Source organism: Salminus brasiliensis, chromosome 6 (genome assembly GCF_030463535.1).
Source record: "Salminus brasiliensis chromosome 6, fSalBra1.hap2, whole genome shotgun sequence".
Lineage (NCBI taxonomy): Eukaryota > Metazoa > Chordata > Actinopteri > Characiformes > Bryconidae > Salminus > Salminus brasiliensis.
Window position 1 is genome coordinate 16531244 of NC_132883.1, and position 20375 is coordinate 16551618.

Below are 20375 nucleotides of genomic sequence, written 5' to 3' on the forward strand. Positions count from 1 at the left end.
AGGCTTATTCAATGAAGGCTTATTATTGTACTTATGGTTGTAATGCATTAGTAACACATTTGCACAATGTTCAATGTTACTGTTTCGATTACAGTCTCATATACATATCAGAGTAAAATGAGATGTTTATAGCTACTGGCCTGTCTAGATAACTGTAGCTATAGCTGTTCAATGCAACGTGTTCTTTAACGAGTAGTAGTAGCTTATCTTATTACATAATGAGTAAATGGCCTTAAACATATGCCAATCTGAAGATAAAACCCATAATACATAATAATTCAGTCTATAAAGTTAAATGATCTTGTGCAGTGCTTATGCTGAGCTAATTTACAATTATGTCCAATTCTGTTTACCCTAACTGGGCAACTTAACCGAGCAGTCACACACGCTTTTTGTGGTAACATAGAGATGCATTTTATAGTCATGTATCCGCCGTTCCACAAAATAGAATTGTTATGGGTTGTAGAACAGAAAATGTGATCATTTTCTTTCTTGCGTCAACTTTTAATGTAACTTGAAGTACATGTCTGAAGAGCTGCGTCAGATCAATACATGTTTTGTTCAATGATATCCAGTGGATATAATCATCATTACACACTCTAATTAATGTGGGGAATAAGGTCACACAGCCAATAAGTTTTTATTACAGGTCTGCTGTACTGTCCATTCTGTTACATTGCCGGTCAAATGGTTAAGAATCCCACACATCTGTCTATGTTTCTTTTATTGACTGTTGTATTGCATTTAAACGCGAATGAAGAGCTCAAAATATTCTTCTGCTAATTGTGAGGGTGTGTGTATGTGTGTGTAGGGGTAAAGTGCAGAGAAAAGCCATTAATGCCACATACAGCCTGTTGTGTGCTCACGATCTGGACACTCGATGCACAAGGCCAGATGTGAGGACTAAGATTGCTGCCCTCTACCTCCCCCTAGTGGGCATCATCATCGACTCCATCAACTACCTTGACTTCACAGGTGCTGGGATCATTCACAACACGCTCTTTAATTCACACCAACTGCACTTTCATTTACAAGCTCTTATGCTAATATGCTGTTTGTGTGTGTGTGTGTATGTGTGTTTGTGTATGTATACTTCTGCAGTGTCAGAGTCACGTGGTGGAAAGGGCAAGTCCAACGACGAGGACGACTTTGAAAACATCACTCCCATTAACCAGTCTGTTGCCATGGCGATCGCAGGGAACCCCTTCAACACACTGGCGAGAAACGCACTGGTGTCTATGGCTTCAATGGTGAGAGGGTTTTGCCTCTCCATACCATAAATGTCCTTTTTACACTTGTCTGTCTTATGGTATCAAAAGTCAAAAGTTTGGACACATTTCTTTTCCATAAATGTAAAGACAGGCCTATACATGTCTTTTAAAGACTAATCTAGATTGTGAAGTTAATGTTTATCTCTATATACGCTTTATAATTTTAAAACGTTTTGGTTACTGCTTAATGTAATTTTTCAAATCTTTCAAAATGTGCAAAATAGTAAAAATAAGGAAAAGCCCTAAAAGTAGATGTGCCAAAAATTTTGACTTTCACTGTAATTCCGAAAGCTTTTTAAAATCATATTTGTTGTGTTTATCCTCTGTTTTCCTCATTTGTTGAGTCCTCTGTATTCAGCGTCTCCTGCACTGCGCTGCTCATGATCTTTGTCAGTAATGATCTTTGGTATCATTTGGATAGTCAATAAAGGCCCCTGTGTCTTTATCTCACAGTCAGGAAAAATTGGCAATACGCTGACAGCAGAGACCAGCCGCAACTTGCTGGTGTGTTTCCTGTGGATCATGAAGAACGCTGACCAGAACCTGATCCAGCGCTGGGTGGTGGACATGCCCTCCTCTCAGCTCAGCCGCCTCCTCGAGCTCCTTACCATCTGTGTCTCCTGCTTCGAGTACAGAGTAAGAGCTTGTGTGTTGTATTATGCAAAGCGGTGGGTTCTAATGGCCAGATGACAAATTGTGTTAGTTTTAGAAGTAGTAAATCCATTCACTGTTCCAACAATGCAGTTTTACCAATGCCACTGGCAGCAACACAGCCCCATGCTTCACATTTGTCAAAGTGTTCTTTTTACAACATGCTGCCCACTCTCTACACATACCTTTACTAATTGTGTGCAAATAGTTTGGTTTGATTATCCATTCATCCATCCATCCTTCCATCCATCCATCCATCCATCCATCCACCTACCTACCTATCTAGCTACCTATCTATCTACCTAATGGTCCAATATATCTATTCATCATCATTCTGTCATTTTAACATTTGCTCTTTGGCTCTAGTGTTCATTTGTACATTCATTTGTTTGTATGTAAATCTGCTCTGTTGTTGCATAGGCGGTAACCTCACGATGGATCAAGCATGTGTATGTGTGTAAATACACATGTTAATATGTTTTCCTGTTTGTGAAAGTCTGTGCATGCTTGCATTGGTGTGTAGATGTGTGTAAATCTCTGTCTTTCTCCATACATATCTGTACGCCTGTGTGTGTGTTTGCCTATGTAGGGGAAACAGAGCTCAGATAAGGTGAGCACACAGGCCCTGCAAAAGTCGCAGCAGGCTAAAGCCCGTCTGGAGGAGGCGTTGCTGGGAGGCATGGGGGCCAGAGGAGAGATGATGAAAAGGGTGGGAGGTGAGCGTTCTTCTTCCACCGCCTCAGACCCGTCAGACAGAAAAATCACTGTGCACTCAGCTTTCGGGCAGACGCAATGAATAATGTAGAGGCGCATGGATACTGAAGGAGCTATAAAAAATGATTGCTTTGCAAGACATCCGCATGTGGGAGTATTGTATTGTCTACGAGAAGTCAGACCTTTTTCCCCTTTGATGGAGTGTTGACTTCCTCAAATTGAGTTGTTTTCTGAGCGCTGGTATTGTCTCCCTCTCTCTCTCTCTTACTTTTCCTCCTGTCGTAGGTAACGACCGAACCATGGGTCAGAGGGAAAATCTGCGCTGGAGGAAAGACCTCACACAGTGGCGCCAGACCAACGACAGGCAGGACAAGTGAGTGCAGACAGCATGAGATCATTTCACCATATTTATGAGGAACTGTATCATTCCATCCAGCTCCCAGGCTGTACACCAAACCAAAGCTATTTGTTTATGCAGTGCTTTTCGTGGTCACAGTGCAATGCAAGGCTCCGTACAAAGTGACACACGGTTAGGGACATGTGAAATCAAAACAAATCAGTTTGAAGCGAAACTAAAACTATACAAAATACAAATATAAAAACGTACCAAAGAGAAATATAAGATTAGTGTTTAGAAATTAACTCAAATACAGCCAAACCGAAGTCCACGGCATCTGTGAAGTATTTCTCTGTGCTGTGTTTGCAGATCCAAAGCTGAGTTGGATCAGGAAGCCATAATCAGTGGGAATCTGGCCACGGAGGCCAACCTCATAGTACTGGACCTGCTGGAGATCATTGTACAGGTAACAAAGAAGAACATGACCTGTTCCACCTTGCTTGTTTATATAGTTCTTATTAAGCCATATTAAAGCACCCAGTGATGGCTCATAACAGTGTGGGCAGCTTTGACTGGTCCTTATGAGAGTTTACTTTAATCTAAAACGTAAAGAAACCAACCTATCCTCTTATAACCTTCTCATAACCTCAGAGGGTTGCTTAGAGGAGTCCATGTTTAATGAGTGTTAGTACAAGGTTTAAAAGGCAGAGGATTTATAAAGCTTGTAAATCTGATCCAGCTGACAGTTCCTAATTACAATTGATGATATGCCTCAGGCCTGATTTGCTAATCAAAGTCCTTGAGGCCTTGTAAAAACAAATGACGTTTTTATTCTCGAACAGTGGGGACATTTGGCTGTTCCCCATGAGGGTTCACTTGAAAATCTAAAAGACCCAAAAAGAACCAACCAAAGTGTCAGAGTAAGACATAATGTATCCATAGCAGCAGCAAACCTACAAAGACAGGTCATCCTTGATCTAAAACCACTGAAGGCTTTCTGACTGACCTTGATCTTGATCTGTTTAATGCCTTTTTTTCTGCATCATTCATTTTAAGGCAAAAATGAAGACTATATCCATTTCCTTACATTTACATTTACATTTAGGCTCTTATCCAGAGCGACTTACAAAAGTGCTTCGCTATTTACTCAAGAAAAACCTCAGCTAGTTTGAATAGACAAAAAATGTAAAGATACATCTAAGCTTTAGACACTACTAAACACAAGTCAATATGGAGACCATGGTACTCTGCTATTCGTCCAAGTATTCTCAGAAGAAGTGTGCATTTGAAGATAGCGAGCGACTGATATACCCCAGAAACATTGAGATACAAGCCTAGAACTTTCTTCTGGAACAGTAATTTGAGTTTCTGAACGGATTAAACAAATCTGAGATACTCAGTCTCTTTCTCAAATCTGATGATTTAAGGTGAATTAACCCTACAATAAAACACAAGTCAATGAAAAGGGTAGCAATACAAGTGTATGTTGTGTGTTTGTGCATTTTACAGGCTGTGCCGCTAGCTGATTGTAGGGACAATGCAGTCGGTGGAGTTCTGAGGGTTCTCCTGCACTCTTTAACATGCAACCAGAGCACCACTTACCTATCTCACTGCTTTAGCACCATCCGGGCACTCATCGTGAAGGTAGGCATACAAGCCGGCGATTGTCTTCCTCTTGAAAAACACAGTGAACATTCAGTGAAAAGCCCTCTCTGACTGGGCTTTGTAGAGGTACAGGTGGTAGGTTACAGGTTAATTAAGGCTGTGGAGCAGCAGAGTGGAGTTGCTGGAGCTGCTTGAATGTCATCGATCCTGTACGTAGCGTGAGCTGTGCTGTTGTAACCGTCTGTTTTGATGTGTTGTAGTTTGGGGACGTGCTGTTCGAGGAGGAGGCTGAGCAGTGCGCTGATCTCTGCCAGAAAGTGCTTCACTACTGCAACAGCTGCGTGGACAGCAACCGCAGCCAAGCCTGCGCTACGCTCTACCTCATCATGAGATACAGCTACAGCTCAGCCAGCGTAAGACACACACATACACACATCTTTTGATTTATACTTTATGTGTTTAATGTAATGTATTTGAGTCATATATTGATTTATATTGAAGACAGTTTTAGTGATTAGTCATGCAAAGCTTGGGTACTTAAGCGAGTATCTCCAAAAAGTTAAAACTTAAAAATGAAACTTTTTCTTACAATGTTTTAAGGATGCTTAGTGCATTATTTTTGCTTGGTTTCAATGTAAGAGTGGATAATGTAAAGAAGAACCATTCAAAAGTTTTGGTGCACTAAGAGATTTGAGCTCTCAGAGAACTTTTACCTCTGTAATTTGCTTGCTAGGACAATGGCTAGGAATTAAGAAATTATAGTTCATATATAGATTATAGTTATAGTATAGTGAAGTTGAGGTCTAAAAGGCCAAGAACATTTCCAGAGAGAACAGCTTATAGGATTGCTAGAACAGCAGATCAAAACCCTCCCCTGACTACATAAGCACTTTTGGGAGATTTAGCAGACAGTGGTGGTGTACTGTTCTCCTGTGCAGCGACACCTGTACAAATATGACTTTCATGTAAGAGTCATCAGAAGAAAACTTTCTTCGGTTCTCACTCAGTAATTGAGCGTCAGAGATTTTCAAAGTGACAGCTAAACAAGCCTAATGCAAGGACTGTTTCCAAAACACAGGTGAAGTCCACTATGGCCCTTGGCTTAAGCCATGCCACTTTGCCATCTGCAGCCAGAGTCAAAGAGAGCACAACTCTGTCCCCTCATCACTCTCAAAGTGATGTTGGCCGGCTCAGGTGTCTGTTAGCTGGTGTGGTGGAGCTGTAGATCCGAGGCTTTCCTCCGAGTGTGTTGGCTGCCTGGCATTGCCACGTTGAGCTGCTAGTATCAAGAGCGTTGCTGGTGCTAGGGGGAATTACAAATGGGTGGGTTAATTGGCAGTACATAATTGGGAGAAAAGAGGGTAATCATTCTTTGGGCTTGCGTTGCAGCCAGTGGCAGGAGGAACATTTCACAGGTACAGGGTTGGATTCCATTAAATACCAGCAAATTCTGGAAGCAAACATTACACATTCTGTAAAACAGCTGAAAAGGTCCCAAAAACATCTTACAGTCGCCTGTCACAGTCCCTTGACCTAAACATCATCAAAAATCAGAAAGTTGGTAGACCTCAAAAGAGCAGTGCATGTAGGATGGCATAAATACTCCTTCATAACAACAAAGATATTTTATACAAATATATTTACATACAGACTAATACACATATACACATTCCACAATTGTAACATAGCTCAACTTATCACACACAAACACACACCCACACACAAAAAGCCCCTGTCAGGAATTTCCAAAATAATGTCATGGCCTGCCAAGCATTTATCCCTGAGTTTACTAACAGAGGTCCCTTAAAATGGGAAGACGGTGGAGTTTCCACAAATGCAGTGTCACTAGAAGCAGCACAGCACATACCCAACATGATTTTCCATATTCTGTGAGATGCAGCTGGACTACCATACAAAATACTACAGTCAGACAAAAGAAAACGAACAGAGACGTTGCTCTCCACACTGCCTCAGCACAGGACAGATAACTAGGCTTATTATTATAATCAGTTACAATTCTAATGCCCACAAAATCTTTGTGTTCCACTGCTGCTCAGCAACACTGATGATGTCCTTTGAAAGCCTCCAATGCTGCAGTGCCCAAAACTAGCTTTGTTGGTTGCTGTGGCTTCTAATTGGGCCTTCAAAGAAGCTGTCACGCCAGCATGGCCTAACTGCATTTGCATCCAATTTCTTTTGCTCAGTAGTGTCACACCTTCCATATTCCATTAATGATGCCGTGTTTGGGAATGTCTGTATGTTGGAGTTTGGTCTCTGCTGTGCGTGTTGGTGGATGCACTATTTCCTCTTTTCATATTGTTTGTTCCCCCCTTCAACACCCTCCCTGACACACACACACACATACACTCTCTCACACACATCAGCCCAGCCCACCAGATGGCCATGTTGTTTGCTTTCTCATTCATCTTTAATGGGGAAAGGATGGATTTCTCCCGCTGTCTGTTTGCCTGATTGTTTGGTTTGCTCTGGCAGTCATCTCCATTGTCATTAGTATAACCTTTGAATGAGTCACGTCGATTTCCTTTCTGCGAGAACTGGCTTGTTTTTTCCTCTTCCCCTCCCGGCCTCATTCTAAAGCCTTGGAATCAGGTTTTAAGGCCAACATTGGAAAAATCACCCCTCCGATATCGACGCTGTACCATTCTTCACAGCGAAAGCTGCCCCAACATGAGAGACGGCGGTGTCTCAAGACGCCTCGCACATACGGTCAATTTAACATAATGGTGCCATCGAAATGATCCATTGGCAATTATGTCCGAGTTAATGGGGGGATCATTTTGCAGCTTCCTGATGCTAAGCAAGACGGATGGCGCATTTGCAGCCCTTGGCTGGGTCTGCCCCAGAATCAATGAGCTGAGGCTGTGACAGCGATGGCCAAATGCGCTTGGCACTGTGCCAAGTTTCATTCTCAGCCCTATCACCTGCACAATGGCATCAAACAACCCCAGAGGCTAACCCAGATAGGGGCCCTCAGAGCCTGAGATACAGGATGTTTTCCGTTTCCATGCTTAATCAGACTTCAGGGCCTGTTGACTTGAGGGCAGCTATTTTCCGTTCACTGTCAGAAACCAGATATCAGATCATGCTACTCTAGGGTTATGAATACACTAGGGCTAACCAGGGGGCAATTGACTGGGTCTCACATTGACTGGACCCCCTTAAAATCATTATTGAGGCCCCTCAAATAGGTGCTGACACTGGTGCACACCCATGACTCAGAGAAAGATCCAATTTCCTAACAACATACCTCACCATTTAGCTTCTATCAACACTACACACATAGACACACAACCCTGTGCCTGTTTATCCTGCTCTTATTTATAGTACATCTCCTCCATGGCATCCTTTTTCAAACAGATACCTCACAACCTGCAACGTGATGTATTTACTGTTGCTAACTCTCTAACACTAATTCTAAACTGAGAAAGAAATGATTATCTGTATACACAGCAGGAGTTCTCAGAAATCTGTGTGGCCTTGTGTCGTATCCCTAAATATGACATATATATATCCGAATGGGTAATGTAAGTAAACATGCAGGTTAGCATTAGATGCTAAAAGGTTGCGTGGCATGGCCTGAGAATATCAGCTTATTTGAGGCAATAGTGAGTAAACAAGCAACATCCAATTTTACTCATAAGTCATTTCACTAATTGCTTTTTGCAATGGGACCCATAAGATTTGAAAGCATGCTCCAGTACTACTAGCTAGCTTAACATGATAGCCCTCACAAAACATGACGAGTCAGTATGCCACGATGCCTTACAATACCTTTGCAAATGTGTAGCAACATCAAGCCGAGCCTAGAAGCTATAAAGGCTGTTAAGTAGGTACTTTATCCAGGTTGACTGAACTGTAACATTAGCTAATATATCAGTCATAACATTAAAACATGAATTATTAATACAGTGGCTTATTGAAACATTGTGCTGTGGAAAAATCATGTTCTTGGTTATGTTGCTTGGCAACCACAACCCACTGTTAACAAACTACATTGTTTAGCAGAACAATAGCTTATTGCGACTATTGTTATTAATAATAGGAAGCCTCCCAAGTTATACAAAAGTGTAGCAAACGGCTAGCCTAGGTTAGAGCGCGGGGCTATCGATAACAGGGTTGTGGGTTAGATTCCCGGGCTTGGCAAGCTGCCACTGTTGGGCCCTTGAGCAAGGCCCTTTACCCTCTCTGCTCCCCGGGCGCTGGAGTTGGCTGCCCACCGCTCTGGGTGTGTGTGTGTATTCACTGTCCCTAGCTCACTAGCGTGTGTGTGAGTGTGTGTTCACTACCATAGATGGGTTAAATGCGGAGGACCCATTTCTCTGTACAGTGCACACTGTACAGTGACAAATACGTGCACCTTTACCTTTACCTTATCTGGATGCAAAAATGGTGCAAGTCGTAGGTGCCCAAGGCTGATGTGCCTGAGGAGTGACGGCCTGTCTGGCTATGTGTTGTGGAGTCCATGCTTCGAATGATCAGTGCTGGTTTGGTAGCACGAGGGGTACCTACTCTATATCATGCAGGTGGTTTTAATGTTACGGCTTATCAATATAGAGATAGATAGACCAACAGACACTGCTACAGACAGACATAGAAGTAAAGTAAAGTTAAAAGACTTCATATGCTGAATGTGTGATGAATGTACTTCATTTAGGCAGTTTTTAAGGTGTTCTGGATGTGCCTATTTTCTTGTTCCCTGGGCAGAATTTCTCTAGAGTGAAAATGCAGGTGACCATGTCATTGGCGTCTCTTGTCGGCAAATCCTCAGATGTGCGCGAGGAGTACCTGCGTCGCTCTTTCCGGACCATTCTAGCTTACGCAGAGGAAGACGCAGAGATGCAGTCCACACAGCTCCCTTCACAGGTAATACCCTGAAGCTAAACCAATACAGCACACTGCTGTGTATTTAACATGTAATGCAATTCATAAGCCTCAAATCAAACCAAATCCTCCCAGTCTAGACTGCTCAGTCAATCAATAGCCCAGCAGGAACGCAGCCAGTGAAATTATCGTCTCATCCGTTTGCTTAAAGGCCAAACCATGAGAATAACTATGAGAGTTTTCTGTCAGTCTTTGATTGTTTGGCAGACTGAATCATGCTCATTTTTTGGAGTGCACTGAAATTTCAGTTCAAGAAAAAGGTTCCAGTTCCAGTTTTACTATCTGATTGGCTGAGCAAGGTTTATCCTGAAATATTCAATACACACAGTTGAATTCTGTATTAATGTATCAGGTTATTAAATAATAATCACTGATTAAGACCAGTGGTGGCACAGTGGTTATATAGCGCTGGGTTATTGATCACAGGGTTCAATACCAGGGTTCATGGCTGGCCCTGTGCGTTGACCCCATCCTTTGAAGCTGGGACATGTAAAGAGAAAATTCTTGAATTGACAATAAAGGTTCGTAGCTCGTGTTGCTTGGCAACTACATCCTAATGTTAACAAACTACAGTGCTTGGCAGAAGAATATTGCTTATGCAATATTGCTTGTAGAATATGCTTATTGTGACTGTTACTAATAATAAGTTGGGGGAGGGGGGCTCCCAGAGTAAATTTGACCCATGTTTTTTTTCTTTCCTGATGAAATGACGAGGCCAAATCAAATCTAAGTGCATTTACTGAATACCTACGTTGTAATAAATTCCAAATGATCATGTAGATGCCCATATTCCTGAGATTTACTCCCTTTTGAGGTCATTTTTTGTTCTGTGATAATTGATCTGTGTATTTACATTAAATTATATGTTAAAATAAATGGCAATGGGGAGGATTGTGGAGAGATCTATTATTATAAGTGGAGGCTCGTTAAGGTACTATTAAGCCCTGGACATAGTCCAAGATAACTTCTGATACTATAAGGCTCACCTTTTGTGGTACGGACAGAGCCATAGAAGTTCAGCCAGAGACGTTATAAATGTGAACAATGGTGCTGGTGTTGGAAAATCCCCTCGATTTAGAGATCTGTGCAAGTATTTTGATTACTAAATTAAAATAACACCATTTTATTACATTTACATTTATGGTATTTAGCTGACGCTCTTATGCAGAGCGACTTACAAGATGACTCGTATTACAGAGTTGGGCCAATGTAGTGTTAGGAGTCTTGCCCTAACTGTTAAAGTGCATGGCTCATTGTTTTTTATCTTGTGCGTCTTTCTCTCAGGTGGATGAGCTTCTGAGGAACCTAAACAGCATCCTCTCAGATACAGTGAAGATGAAGGAGTTCCAGGAAGACCCTGAGATGCTTATGGACCTTATGTATAGGTAACACTGACAGCACATACAAGCACACATAAATCTCACTCACAGCTACTGCTGCAATCTCCCCGTGACTGAGTGTTAGTCTCCATCTCCTGCCTCTGGGCTCCTAATGCTGTGGTTTCCTCCTCTGCTTCCCATTTGCCTGTGGTTTCTGCTGTTTGTCTACTGTTTTTGGACTTACCATGGAAACCATGTGGCTGCGTTTTAGCCCTTGATCTGGCCCACAGTGCGCAGAGGCTGCATGTAAATCTGTGAAAAGCACACGTGCCCTTGATTTCAGGATGTCGAAATTGGGATTTCGCAGCCTAATTGCTCTATCACAGCGAGCCGAACCCCACGTTTGCATGTGTGTGTGGCAGGATTGCCAAGGGCTACCAGACGTCGCCTGATCTGCGGCTGACCTGGCTCCAGAACATGGCGGAGAAGCACAACAGCAGGAACTGCTTCACAGAGTCGGCCATGTGCCTGGTGCACGCCGCCGCCCTGGTGGCTGAATACCTCAGCATGCTGGAGGACCACAAGTACCTGCCTGTGGGCAGCGTCACATTCCAAGTAAGTGATGAATACAGGTCAAAAGTACAGGTGGCGTGCCAGAATATGCACTCTGTTGTGTGATCCTTCTCACCTTCAAAATAAGGTATCAGATAACTGGAACATGGAAACAAGTACTCCCGGTGACTCATTCAGTGACTCAAAGTTAGGGTCAGGACCTTTTTTTACACTGAGAAACAATAATACACTTACAGAGTGTGGGAAACATGGGCTGATGAATGTAGGAATAGGGATGTAGGAATGTAGGAATAGGGTCTTCATTTCACTACCTTTGTGTCAAATTAAATGAAGTGTGGATTAAATGTATGTAACTCCAAAACAAATTGTGGAGTTTCATAATCCAGCTATAGGACAGAGGCAGTAAACTCTACCTCTGTACCACGCCACCACCTAACTCTGTCTATGTGTTATCACTTTTATCATCCCCCCTGGCCAGAGGAGGGGGCTATAGAGTCAGAAACACACTCTCTAAGGGTGTTCATACACTGTATAAGTGGAGCTGTCATGGAATAACCTTGTATCTCCAAAATAAAGGAAAAAACCTACATTCCTAACTTGCAATGGAAGTCAATGTAAAAAGATTTGAGAAGTTATTTCTATTGGCCCACTCATCATAAAATGCCACCAGTGTAAAGAACAACTTGCAGATTCAGAGTAGGTCAAAAAGTATAAAGCAACAAAACTAGGTTATAAGATACAAGGTTACAACATCTCTCATTCTTCACTGCATTTCATTTCCATAGCATTTACCAAAGGACTCCAAACAGTTCACAGTAGTTCCTAAATAATGATGTCTTAAAATGAATAGTGTAGGTTATAAAGGGTTAATCACTTTTGGGTTCAGACCTTTTGTGACATACAGTTATTAGCAGAAGGCTTGTTGTCTTATGATTAATATTTCAGCTATTCACATACCCCTACAGCATAATTCAACTCTTAGGCCCACAGAAGTAATCAGTGTAATTCCCCCCTGACAGAACATCTCCTCTAATGTGCTGGAGGAGTCTGCGGTGTCCGACGATATTTTGTCTCCAGATGAGGATGGAGTGTGCTCAGGACGCTACTTCACAGAGAACGGCCTGGTGGGCCTTCTGGAGCAGGCTGCAGAACTTTTCAGCAATGTGAGTTAAACGTACACCTAGGATCAGTTCCTGGACCTTGCTTGACCTGCCGTGTGATGAAGTAGATGTTAGTGGTTGGCAAAAGAATAGAACATAGAACCTGTGTGACTTTAGACAAGGTAAAGCAAAAAATGCAGCAGTCCCTAAGTTAGCATTGTGTGGTCAGCTGTAGTCTGAGGTAGCGCATGTTGTACGTTGGAGAGGAGAAGAGATGGTAAAGCTAGGGTTATCTTTTACCCGCTCGCCTCCTGCGTTTTCTCACAATATTTTCAGGACCCTAAGTGGCCGCTGAACTTTATCCTGCCGCCATCTCAAACTAAGCCAGGATATGTATACTTTGCGGGCGGAAATATTAGTCAAGACGTGTTGGGTAACAGTTTAGGATTTTGGAATTGGCCATTTTTTTGTTTATACAGTATTTGCATTTGAGGGAATGACACAACCGTGTTTGAGGTTCACAGTATGTCACTTCCATGTACCAAATTATTTAATGCTGCTGTGGAAAATACAGCTTGAAGCAAGGAAGGTTTATAACCTACTCATTAGCATCATACAGACTGCAAGCCTGATTTATCACACCTTTACCACTCTTCTCTCTGTAAATAGACTCTGTAATGTATGATATTTTTGATATTCCATAGTAAAACGAATTGTAGAACCGAAAAATAGTAGCAGCCATGAAACCTGAACATTGTCTAACTGAAACCTTTTCAGTGGATCTCAAATTGGGCTAAACTTCTTCTTGATCTGATCGTTGATGTCACATGACGTGCTGTGTCCTCTGCTGTTTTCTTTGCTGGCAGGGTGGGTTATATGAGGCAGTGAATGAGGTGTACAAAATCATCATTCCCATACTGGAGGCCCACAGAGACGTCCGGAAACTGTCCACTACTCACGACAACCTAAAAAGAGCCTTTGACAACATTGTTCAGAAGGTAAACCAGAGAGCAGATGGCGCTACTCTAGACCTTTGTCTTGGGCCAAAATAGCATGGTTTCACCAGACGGTAACTCTTAATGAAGTTATCCTCAGAGTTGAACCAGACATTTTTCTGGCTTATTTCAGGGCCATAAGAGGATGTTTGGAACATATTTCCGTGTGGCCTTTTTTGGCTCTAAGTTTGGGGATCTGGATGAGCGGGAGTTCATTTATAAAGAGCCAGGAATCACGCATCTGCCGGAGATCTCCCACAGACTAGAGGTATGTTGTGTCCAATGTAATTTTAAGAAATTAAATGATATAATTAAATGTACTCTATAGGCCAAAGGCATGGAAGCAAGCAATTTTCTTTGCTTTTATTTATTTGTATAGAAGAGTAACATTAGACACCTATTTCCATTAAAAAAAACCCTTTACATTTATCCCGTTGAGGGCTAGCATTTTTTTCTGGACCCAGGTCCATTTGTTTCTCAATCTCTGGTCCTCCTGAAACCAGTGGTCTGAGGTTTGTGTCAAGCTCCGCTGCAGGTGTAGAAGCTATCCGCTCCCAGCGCTGTGTGTGGGGTTGCATGATTGGTTCATTTTTCCACGCGACTGCCTCAACTTGTATGGCTGTATGGTTAAAACATTCCCCCTGTGAGAACAGCTCCTTGAATAGCTACTGAACAGCAAAACAGCAGCACCACAGAAACAGGAAGAGCGATGAATACACAAAAATGAATGATGAATAAAGAAACAAGGTGAGCCTGACCGTTAGATTTAGAGTCAAATTTATTTATGTAGCGCTTTTAACAACAGACAGCAAAGCAGCTTTCAGAGATCCGAGTCAGAGCCCCATGTGAACAAGCCAATGGCGTCAACGACAGCTTTGTGACCTGCCATTTTGAGGAACCAAGACTCAAAAAGGAAAACCATCAAATACAGCAAAAGCATGAAATGATGGATACACAGTAATGAAAAACAAATAAGGAAACGGAAAGGAACCCAATACCACACTGTGCAGAGATTAATGTTAGAAGTCTTTTCACTGGGAAGTGAAAAGACAGTTCAGACAGTTGCATTATGTGGAATTAACCATTGAAACCATTGCATGAGAAGTAACTCTGTGTTTGTATGAACAAATAAGGAGCTTAGTATAATTTGAGACAGATGAAAAATGTCTGGTCAGTGCTGTTTTGAAAATATTTTACAATGAAGTCAACGTGCCAGCAACCAACACAGCATATTTATTGGAATCTAGCTGAACCAAATGTGTTTCAGAATTATTTCATTGGTTTGCTGTCATGTACTCTTACTCTGATGTATTCTATGGGGAAAGCATTCGCAGCCTGTTGATAGCAGTCCCTTACACTAACCGTTTTTTTTTATTATTATTTATAAACTCCTCATTAAACACACCTGATTCAATTAATCAAGCCTTCAAGAGCGTCTGAATATGAGAATCGGATGGAAATGATTAGGCGCTAAAACTCTACGGCATAATCACCAGGAGCAAAACAAATGAAGAACCAGTGTGCTGTTGCTGCAGGCGTTTAGATCATACCCTTCTGATTTATGCTAATAAACATGCTACAGCCTATTATCTCCTAAACATAAAATGCCCATGTTTATTTTTAGAAAGTTAGTGTTGCCTCCAACCCTTTCGCTTGGAGTGTACATCTACAGACCTCACTAATCATTCTTATTGTGTGCAAATCACTGAATGTGTCTTGTTTCTGAAGAATTTCTACAGCCAGTGTTTGGGGGACGGTGTGCTTGAGATGATAAAGGATTCCACACCTGTAGACAGAAACAAACTGAATCCCAACAAGGTACTTAACACCAGACATATTGCTAATTTCAGCATCAGGACAATCAAGAGCTAATCAGGCTTTCATCAACAGCAAAGCCTCCTCTTACACTATAAACAAAGCACTTGTTTAACTGACACTAGGCTTGATTGTTAAATGGTACTTAAGTGCTACTAAAGTTTTCCATTGAAAAAGTTTAGCCTCATTGATGTGCAGCTGTGTGTTTCAACCTATGAACTATGGATTGTTTGGAATTAGGCTTATATTCAGATCACCTATGTGGAACCCTACTTCGATGACTATGAGATGAAAGACCGCATGACCAACTTCGAGAAGAACTTCAACCTGCGCCGTTTCATGTACACCACCCCATTCACAAAGAGCGGGAGGCCTAGAGGAGAGCTATACGAGCAGTACAAGAGGAAGACCATCCTGACCACCATGCACGCCTTCCCTTACGTGAAGACACGAATCAATGTCATTCAGAAGGAGGAGGTAAAGAAAGAACTTATCACCTACGAATATCATCAGCTTAGATTTAGGAAAACACTGAATGGTTGCACAAAGGGGTTGGAATGGTGTCTCAGGAGTGTTGCCAAAAGGTTGCTATAGTATGGTGCTACGCTCTAGTTGGTTGGGTGTTACTAGTATATTTGTGTGATTGTGACAGAAAGGGTGCACAAACCTTTGCACGTCATTCCTTCTGCAAACCCATTCCTTTCTATGGGCAAAAAAAATCTGGTATGCAAAAAACATACATTTAATTAAAAAGCTGTATACAAGTCATAATCACAAAAAAAGCCTTACCCAAAACCTAAACCTCACCCTGGCCCTAATCCTAAACTTAACCTCAACCCAGATCTATTCCTTTTATGGGAAAGAATCTGTAACTGCTGTAATTGCTGTAACGCCATACAAATCACAATGACACAGTCACACAATGACCCAGCACACTCTAGTGTTTGCGTTATTGCGTAACCATAATTACATAGTAGGAGTTACATAGATATGGTACATTCATTTTTGTGATTGTTTTGCTTACTTCACTGCCAGTAAATGCCAAAAACATGGCAAAGGAGTCAAAGAAAAGAAATGGTATTATTCACAAAACAAAACTATGCACAAACAGTTACTTATTTTAGTTTCAGCTGGATTACATCATAACAGACCAGACAGCACATGGGAATTCATGTCAGATCATTCTGGCAAAGAATAAAAGAGGTGCATTTCTGCCTCTAGAAGTGACTATTTGTTTAATTTGATTTATAGAAATGCTTGTAACACATTATATTGTAGTAATGTAATTATGTAATTTGTAAATACTCCAAAATGTAATAAAGTAGTGCACTTAACTTAGTCAAAAATGTAATCAAACCAAACTTGCCTAAAAATGTAACACAGAGTCTTGGCTGTTAATGTAATACCATTCTTACCAATAATGTGATATTTGTTACATTTTCAGGTTGATCATTTTTAATATTTTCTGGAATTATTATTATTACATTATAAGGGAGTTATTTTTAATACAGGAGACAGTATGCAGGTGCAGGTTTGCTTTGTCATTGCTCTATAGAGAGTCCAAAACTAAAGAGAGCTATTAAGTCCATACTTGGGAAAGAAACCCCTTAAGAAACAAAACCAGAGACGACAACAGAGAGAACGCAATGGAGGCACATACAGCAGTAAGCAGTTAAACTGCACAATTTGAGACAAAGACACAGAGCAAACACAGGGTTATTGTGCTGCGTTCCTGTGCTATCGAAAATATGGTAAATATGAGTTCCCGACTTTAATGCACATTATTTGAATGCATAATCTGTGTGTATTTAACTTGATATAGAACAGCACTATTTATTGTTCTATCCCTAGTAAATTGAATGACATTGCGTCCGCTCCGACAACAAAGCAATTGAACGTGACGTGCTCGTAATCTTACTTCACAAATAGAAAGTGAAATCTTCCGACTAGCACATGAATGCAGTGTAAGTGCTTAACAGACAACCTGAGACACCTGGTGGGTAATGAGAGGGCAGGTCTACAAAAGAGACACAGGTGGAAACACTAAAGACTGGGCGGGGCTAGGACGGAGACAAAGATCAAAATGGACACAAGGGCCTCAAGTACAATTTATTTAAGTATAATTAATTTATACATAAGTAGTTTATATATGATATATATTAGTATTATAAGTATAAGTGCCTCCCTACACTCTATTTTACCCAGCAAGTCTTATTCCACACTAAAGTGTATTACTCAGTAACTACAGGGACTTCTTGGTGGGGCTATTCTTTGGCTTTTAAAGAGGTTAAATAGGTTAATAGAGCTCTCAGTAACTAGGAAGAAGGCACAATTGGTCTTAATTGGTCAGCTGAGGTAACCTATGCAAACACAGATGTTTTGTTCACCTTAAACCCATTGTTAGAAAGTGTGAAGTGTGTGGTGCCAGCCAAAGGAGTGCTTTTCAGGTGAAATTGTCTCTATAGACAATGAAAACAAGTGCACTTGAGATAGTCAGAAGAGGTGTCATCTGAACGTCCTCTTATCCTCCTATTCTTCCCTTCTTCTCATTGCAGTTTGACCTCACCCCGATTGAAGTGGCTATTGAGGACATGCAGAAGAAGACCCGCGAGCTGGCCATTGCCACTCACAAAGAGAAACCTGACCCGAAAATGCTGCAGATGGTTCTGCAGGGGTCCGTCACAGCCACTGTCAACCAGGTCTGTCCGTCTCACCTGATCATTTGCGCTCACTCACTCCACTCGTTTACTACTGTTTCGCGTGGCAGAGAACTTTTTCCATCTCCGCCTCAGGAAATCTCTCTGCTGTAGTCTCAGGAAAAGCTTGCGGTAAGCTAAGCACAGTGCATTAAAGTGATGTAAGCCGCATAAGTCAGTCTGAAAGGTTTTAAAGTGATACTCCCCCTTTTCTGGGGGCCGTGCGGGGCTGTGGAGTAACAGTTTACAACACCAATCATGAGAAGTTTACTGTTGCGAATGTCTCCGAAATCCTGAGGAGATGGCTGTGGTTACGTGATAAATGCCAGTTGGAGGGACAACATAGGAAGCGTACAGCAATCCCTCCACCGCCTGGCTCCGCAGCCACATCACTCAGACAAAGACCTATTCATGATCTTTCCCTTATGTGTTGACTTTACCTTGTGGCCTCCAGTGCACGAAGCATTCATTTTCTACTCCAGCACCCAGAGTGAGAGAGAGAGACCTCTTTATTTGCCTCAATCCTTCTTACTCTCTCTCTCTCTCTCTCTCTCTCTTCAGGGACCTCTGGAGGTGGCCCAGGTCTTCTTGAATGAAATCCCAGCAGACCCCAAACTCTACCGTCATCACAACAAGCTGCGCCTGTGTTTCAAAGAGTTCATCCTACGGTGAGTGTGGCATTTGAGAAAGAGATACAAGTAAGCAACATTTCTGGCAGGTCAATGATCCATTGATGTCCTTTCTCAACTGTGTGACTTTTTGGTTTAAAAAAAGATGAAAAATACTACTACTACTAATAATAAAAACCAAGCAAAGCAGTTAGCTTTAAGAACCGCCATTACTTTTAATCTGAAACATTTGTAAAGATGGCTAACGCGACCAAAGAAGTCTCTAGAGAGGTCCGTTTGGGGTTCTTCCTTGCATATCCACTGAAAGATCTGGCAAGCCAAGGTTTAATGTCTTTCGACTGCATTTGATTTGCATTATGATTATATTGTTTAAACTAAGCTCCAAATAAACGAGACCCTAGCACTCTCTTTCTCTCCGAACATATGGAATGTTTGAGGGAATGTTTCAGCTCAGCTCCTGAAGGTGGCTTTCATTTCGGAAAAGTGTTCGTCAGGACCTTGATTGCTGCCAGAACACCGCTAAATATTTACTGTAATTTCAAAAATGTTTATTTTTGTCCATAATCCATTCAGGCTGGCATGCCGCTTATAAGCCACATTATCCGATAGATGTTATAGTCTTCTTATACACTGACATACTGACTGAAAGGGTTATGTACACCTCAGAAAAAGGGTGGACAATATGATGATGTGGTATCTGTGTCATGATAAATTATTGCTAAGAAAAAGTTCCACAACATTTGTAGCTTTCTGAGGTATTGCTCTACTGATGGAAGATGGCAGTAGAAGTTCAAATCTCACCTAATCATTTATTAGTGATCTTTAGCCATTTCCACGGTTTAACACAATAGAAACTGGGCTTTGGGGAGTAGTTTGTTGGCTAGTCTAACTTAACCAACACATGCTAATGTTGCTTACATGTTCTGTAGCCTATTATAGACACATATTCACTGTACTATACAGTAATATGCTTTACCAAATGCTAACAACCCTGGTATGATTGACCTGATTCCAAACTTACTTGCATTGGCCACCAACACTTATCACCATGGTTACTGTAGTCTCTTATGTTGAGACATTCCAAAATCGCACAACAAAAAGTAGTCCGACTTACATCAGAAAATATAAATAAAAAAACTGATGGAAGGTGGTGAGGTCAAATCCCACCTAATCATTTATTAGTCATTTAGAAGTAGCATTAGAATTGGTATTTCGTCCTCATGGGCTCCCCCTACAGGTGGAGAATGTAATTTGCGCTTTAAGCCAAACTTCAGGAAGAACACACTTTGCACATGCATTACTAGACTAGCTGAAAGAGACAGAACCGTCACTGAAAGGGGGAAAAGCATGTGGACTAAGGTGGTATTGGGTTATGCAGCGTTACACAGTTCTCGCAAGCGTTGTCCTGCCCACTTCACCAAAGTTCCATAGTTCAGTTGCATGCCGAGCCCGGAGTAGCAGTGAAATAGACACTATTCCTCCTGTTTCACGTCAGTGGAGCTTCACAAGGATTTTAAAGGTGTTATTGTAACATACAATGCTACATTATGTTAAGGAACTGTTGACTCTGCTCATGCCTGCGTGAAGGTAGTACTGATAAAGTTAATCGTTGGAATTGTGAGATTTTTGCTATTCTGTGTTTCCTCTACTGGATTTACGTTGGGTGGGCCTACACTGAAAGATGAGGATATTAATTCCTCAATCAATCAGACCAATCATAATCAGGGTAGTTTCAGGTAGAGTCTTACCCAACGACTTTTTTATTGGT

The 20375-nt window shown here is 41.6% G+C and overlaps 1 protein-coding gene across 1 annotated transcript in view; it reads left to right on the forward strand.

Annotated features, from left to right (window-relative positions):
* dock8 (dedicator of cytokinesis 8) overlaps positions 1-20375 on the forward strand; it is an 82512-nt gene that overhangs the window by 55242 nt on the left and 6895 nt on the right. Inside the window, exons 29-46 of the mRNA XM_072681850.1 lie at positions 812-975; positions 1102-1250; positions 1725-1907; positions 2512-2638; positions 2922-3009; positions 3343-3439; positions 4483-4617; positions 4839-4991; positions 9304-9462; positions 10765-10865; positions 11222-11414; positions 12392-12535; positions 13339-13470; positions 13601-13735; positions 15196-15285; positions 15523-15759; positions 17838-17981; positions 18540-18646. Coding sequence (XP_072537951.1) covers positions 812-975; positions 1102-1250; positions 1725-1907; positions 2512-2638; positions 2922-3009; positions 3343-3439; positions 4483-4617; positions 4839-4991; positions 9304-9462; positions 10765-10865; positions 11222-11414; positions 12392-12535; positions 13339-13470; positions 13601-13735; positions 15196-15285; positions 15523-15759; positions 17838-17981; positions 18540-18646 — 2538 coding nt within the window. The remainder of the gene's footprint in view (positions 1-811; positions 976-1101; positions 1251-1724; positions 1908-2511; positions 2639-2921; positions 3010-3342; positions 3440-4482; positions 4618-4838; positions 4992-9303; positions 9463-10764; positions 10866-11221; positions 11415-12391; positions 12536-13338; positions 13471-13600; positions 13736-15195; positions 15286-15522; positions 15760-17837; positions 17982-18539; positions 18647-20375) is intronic.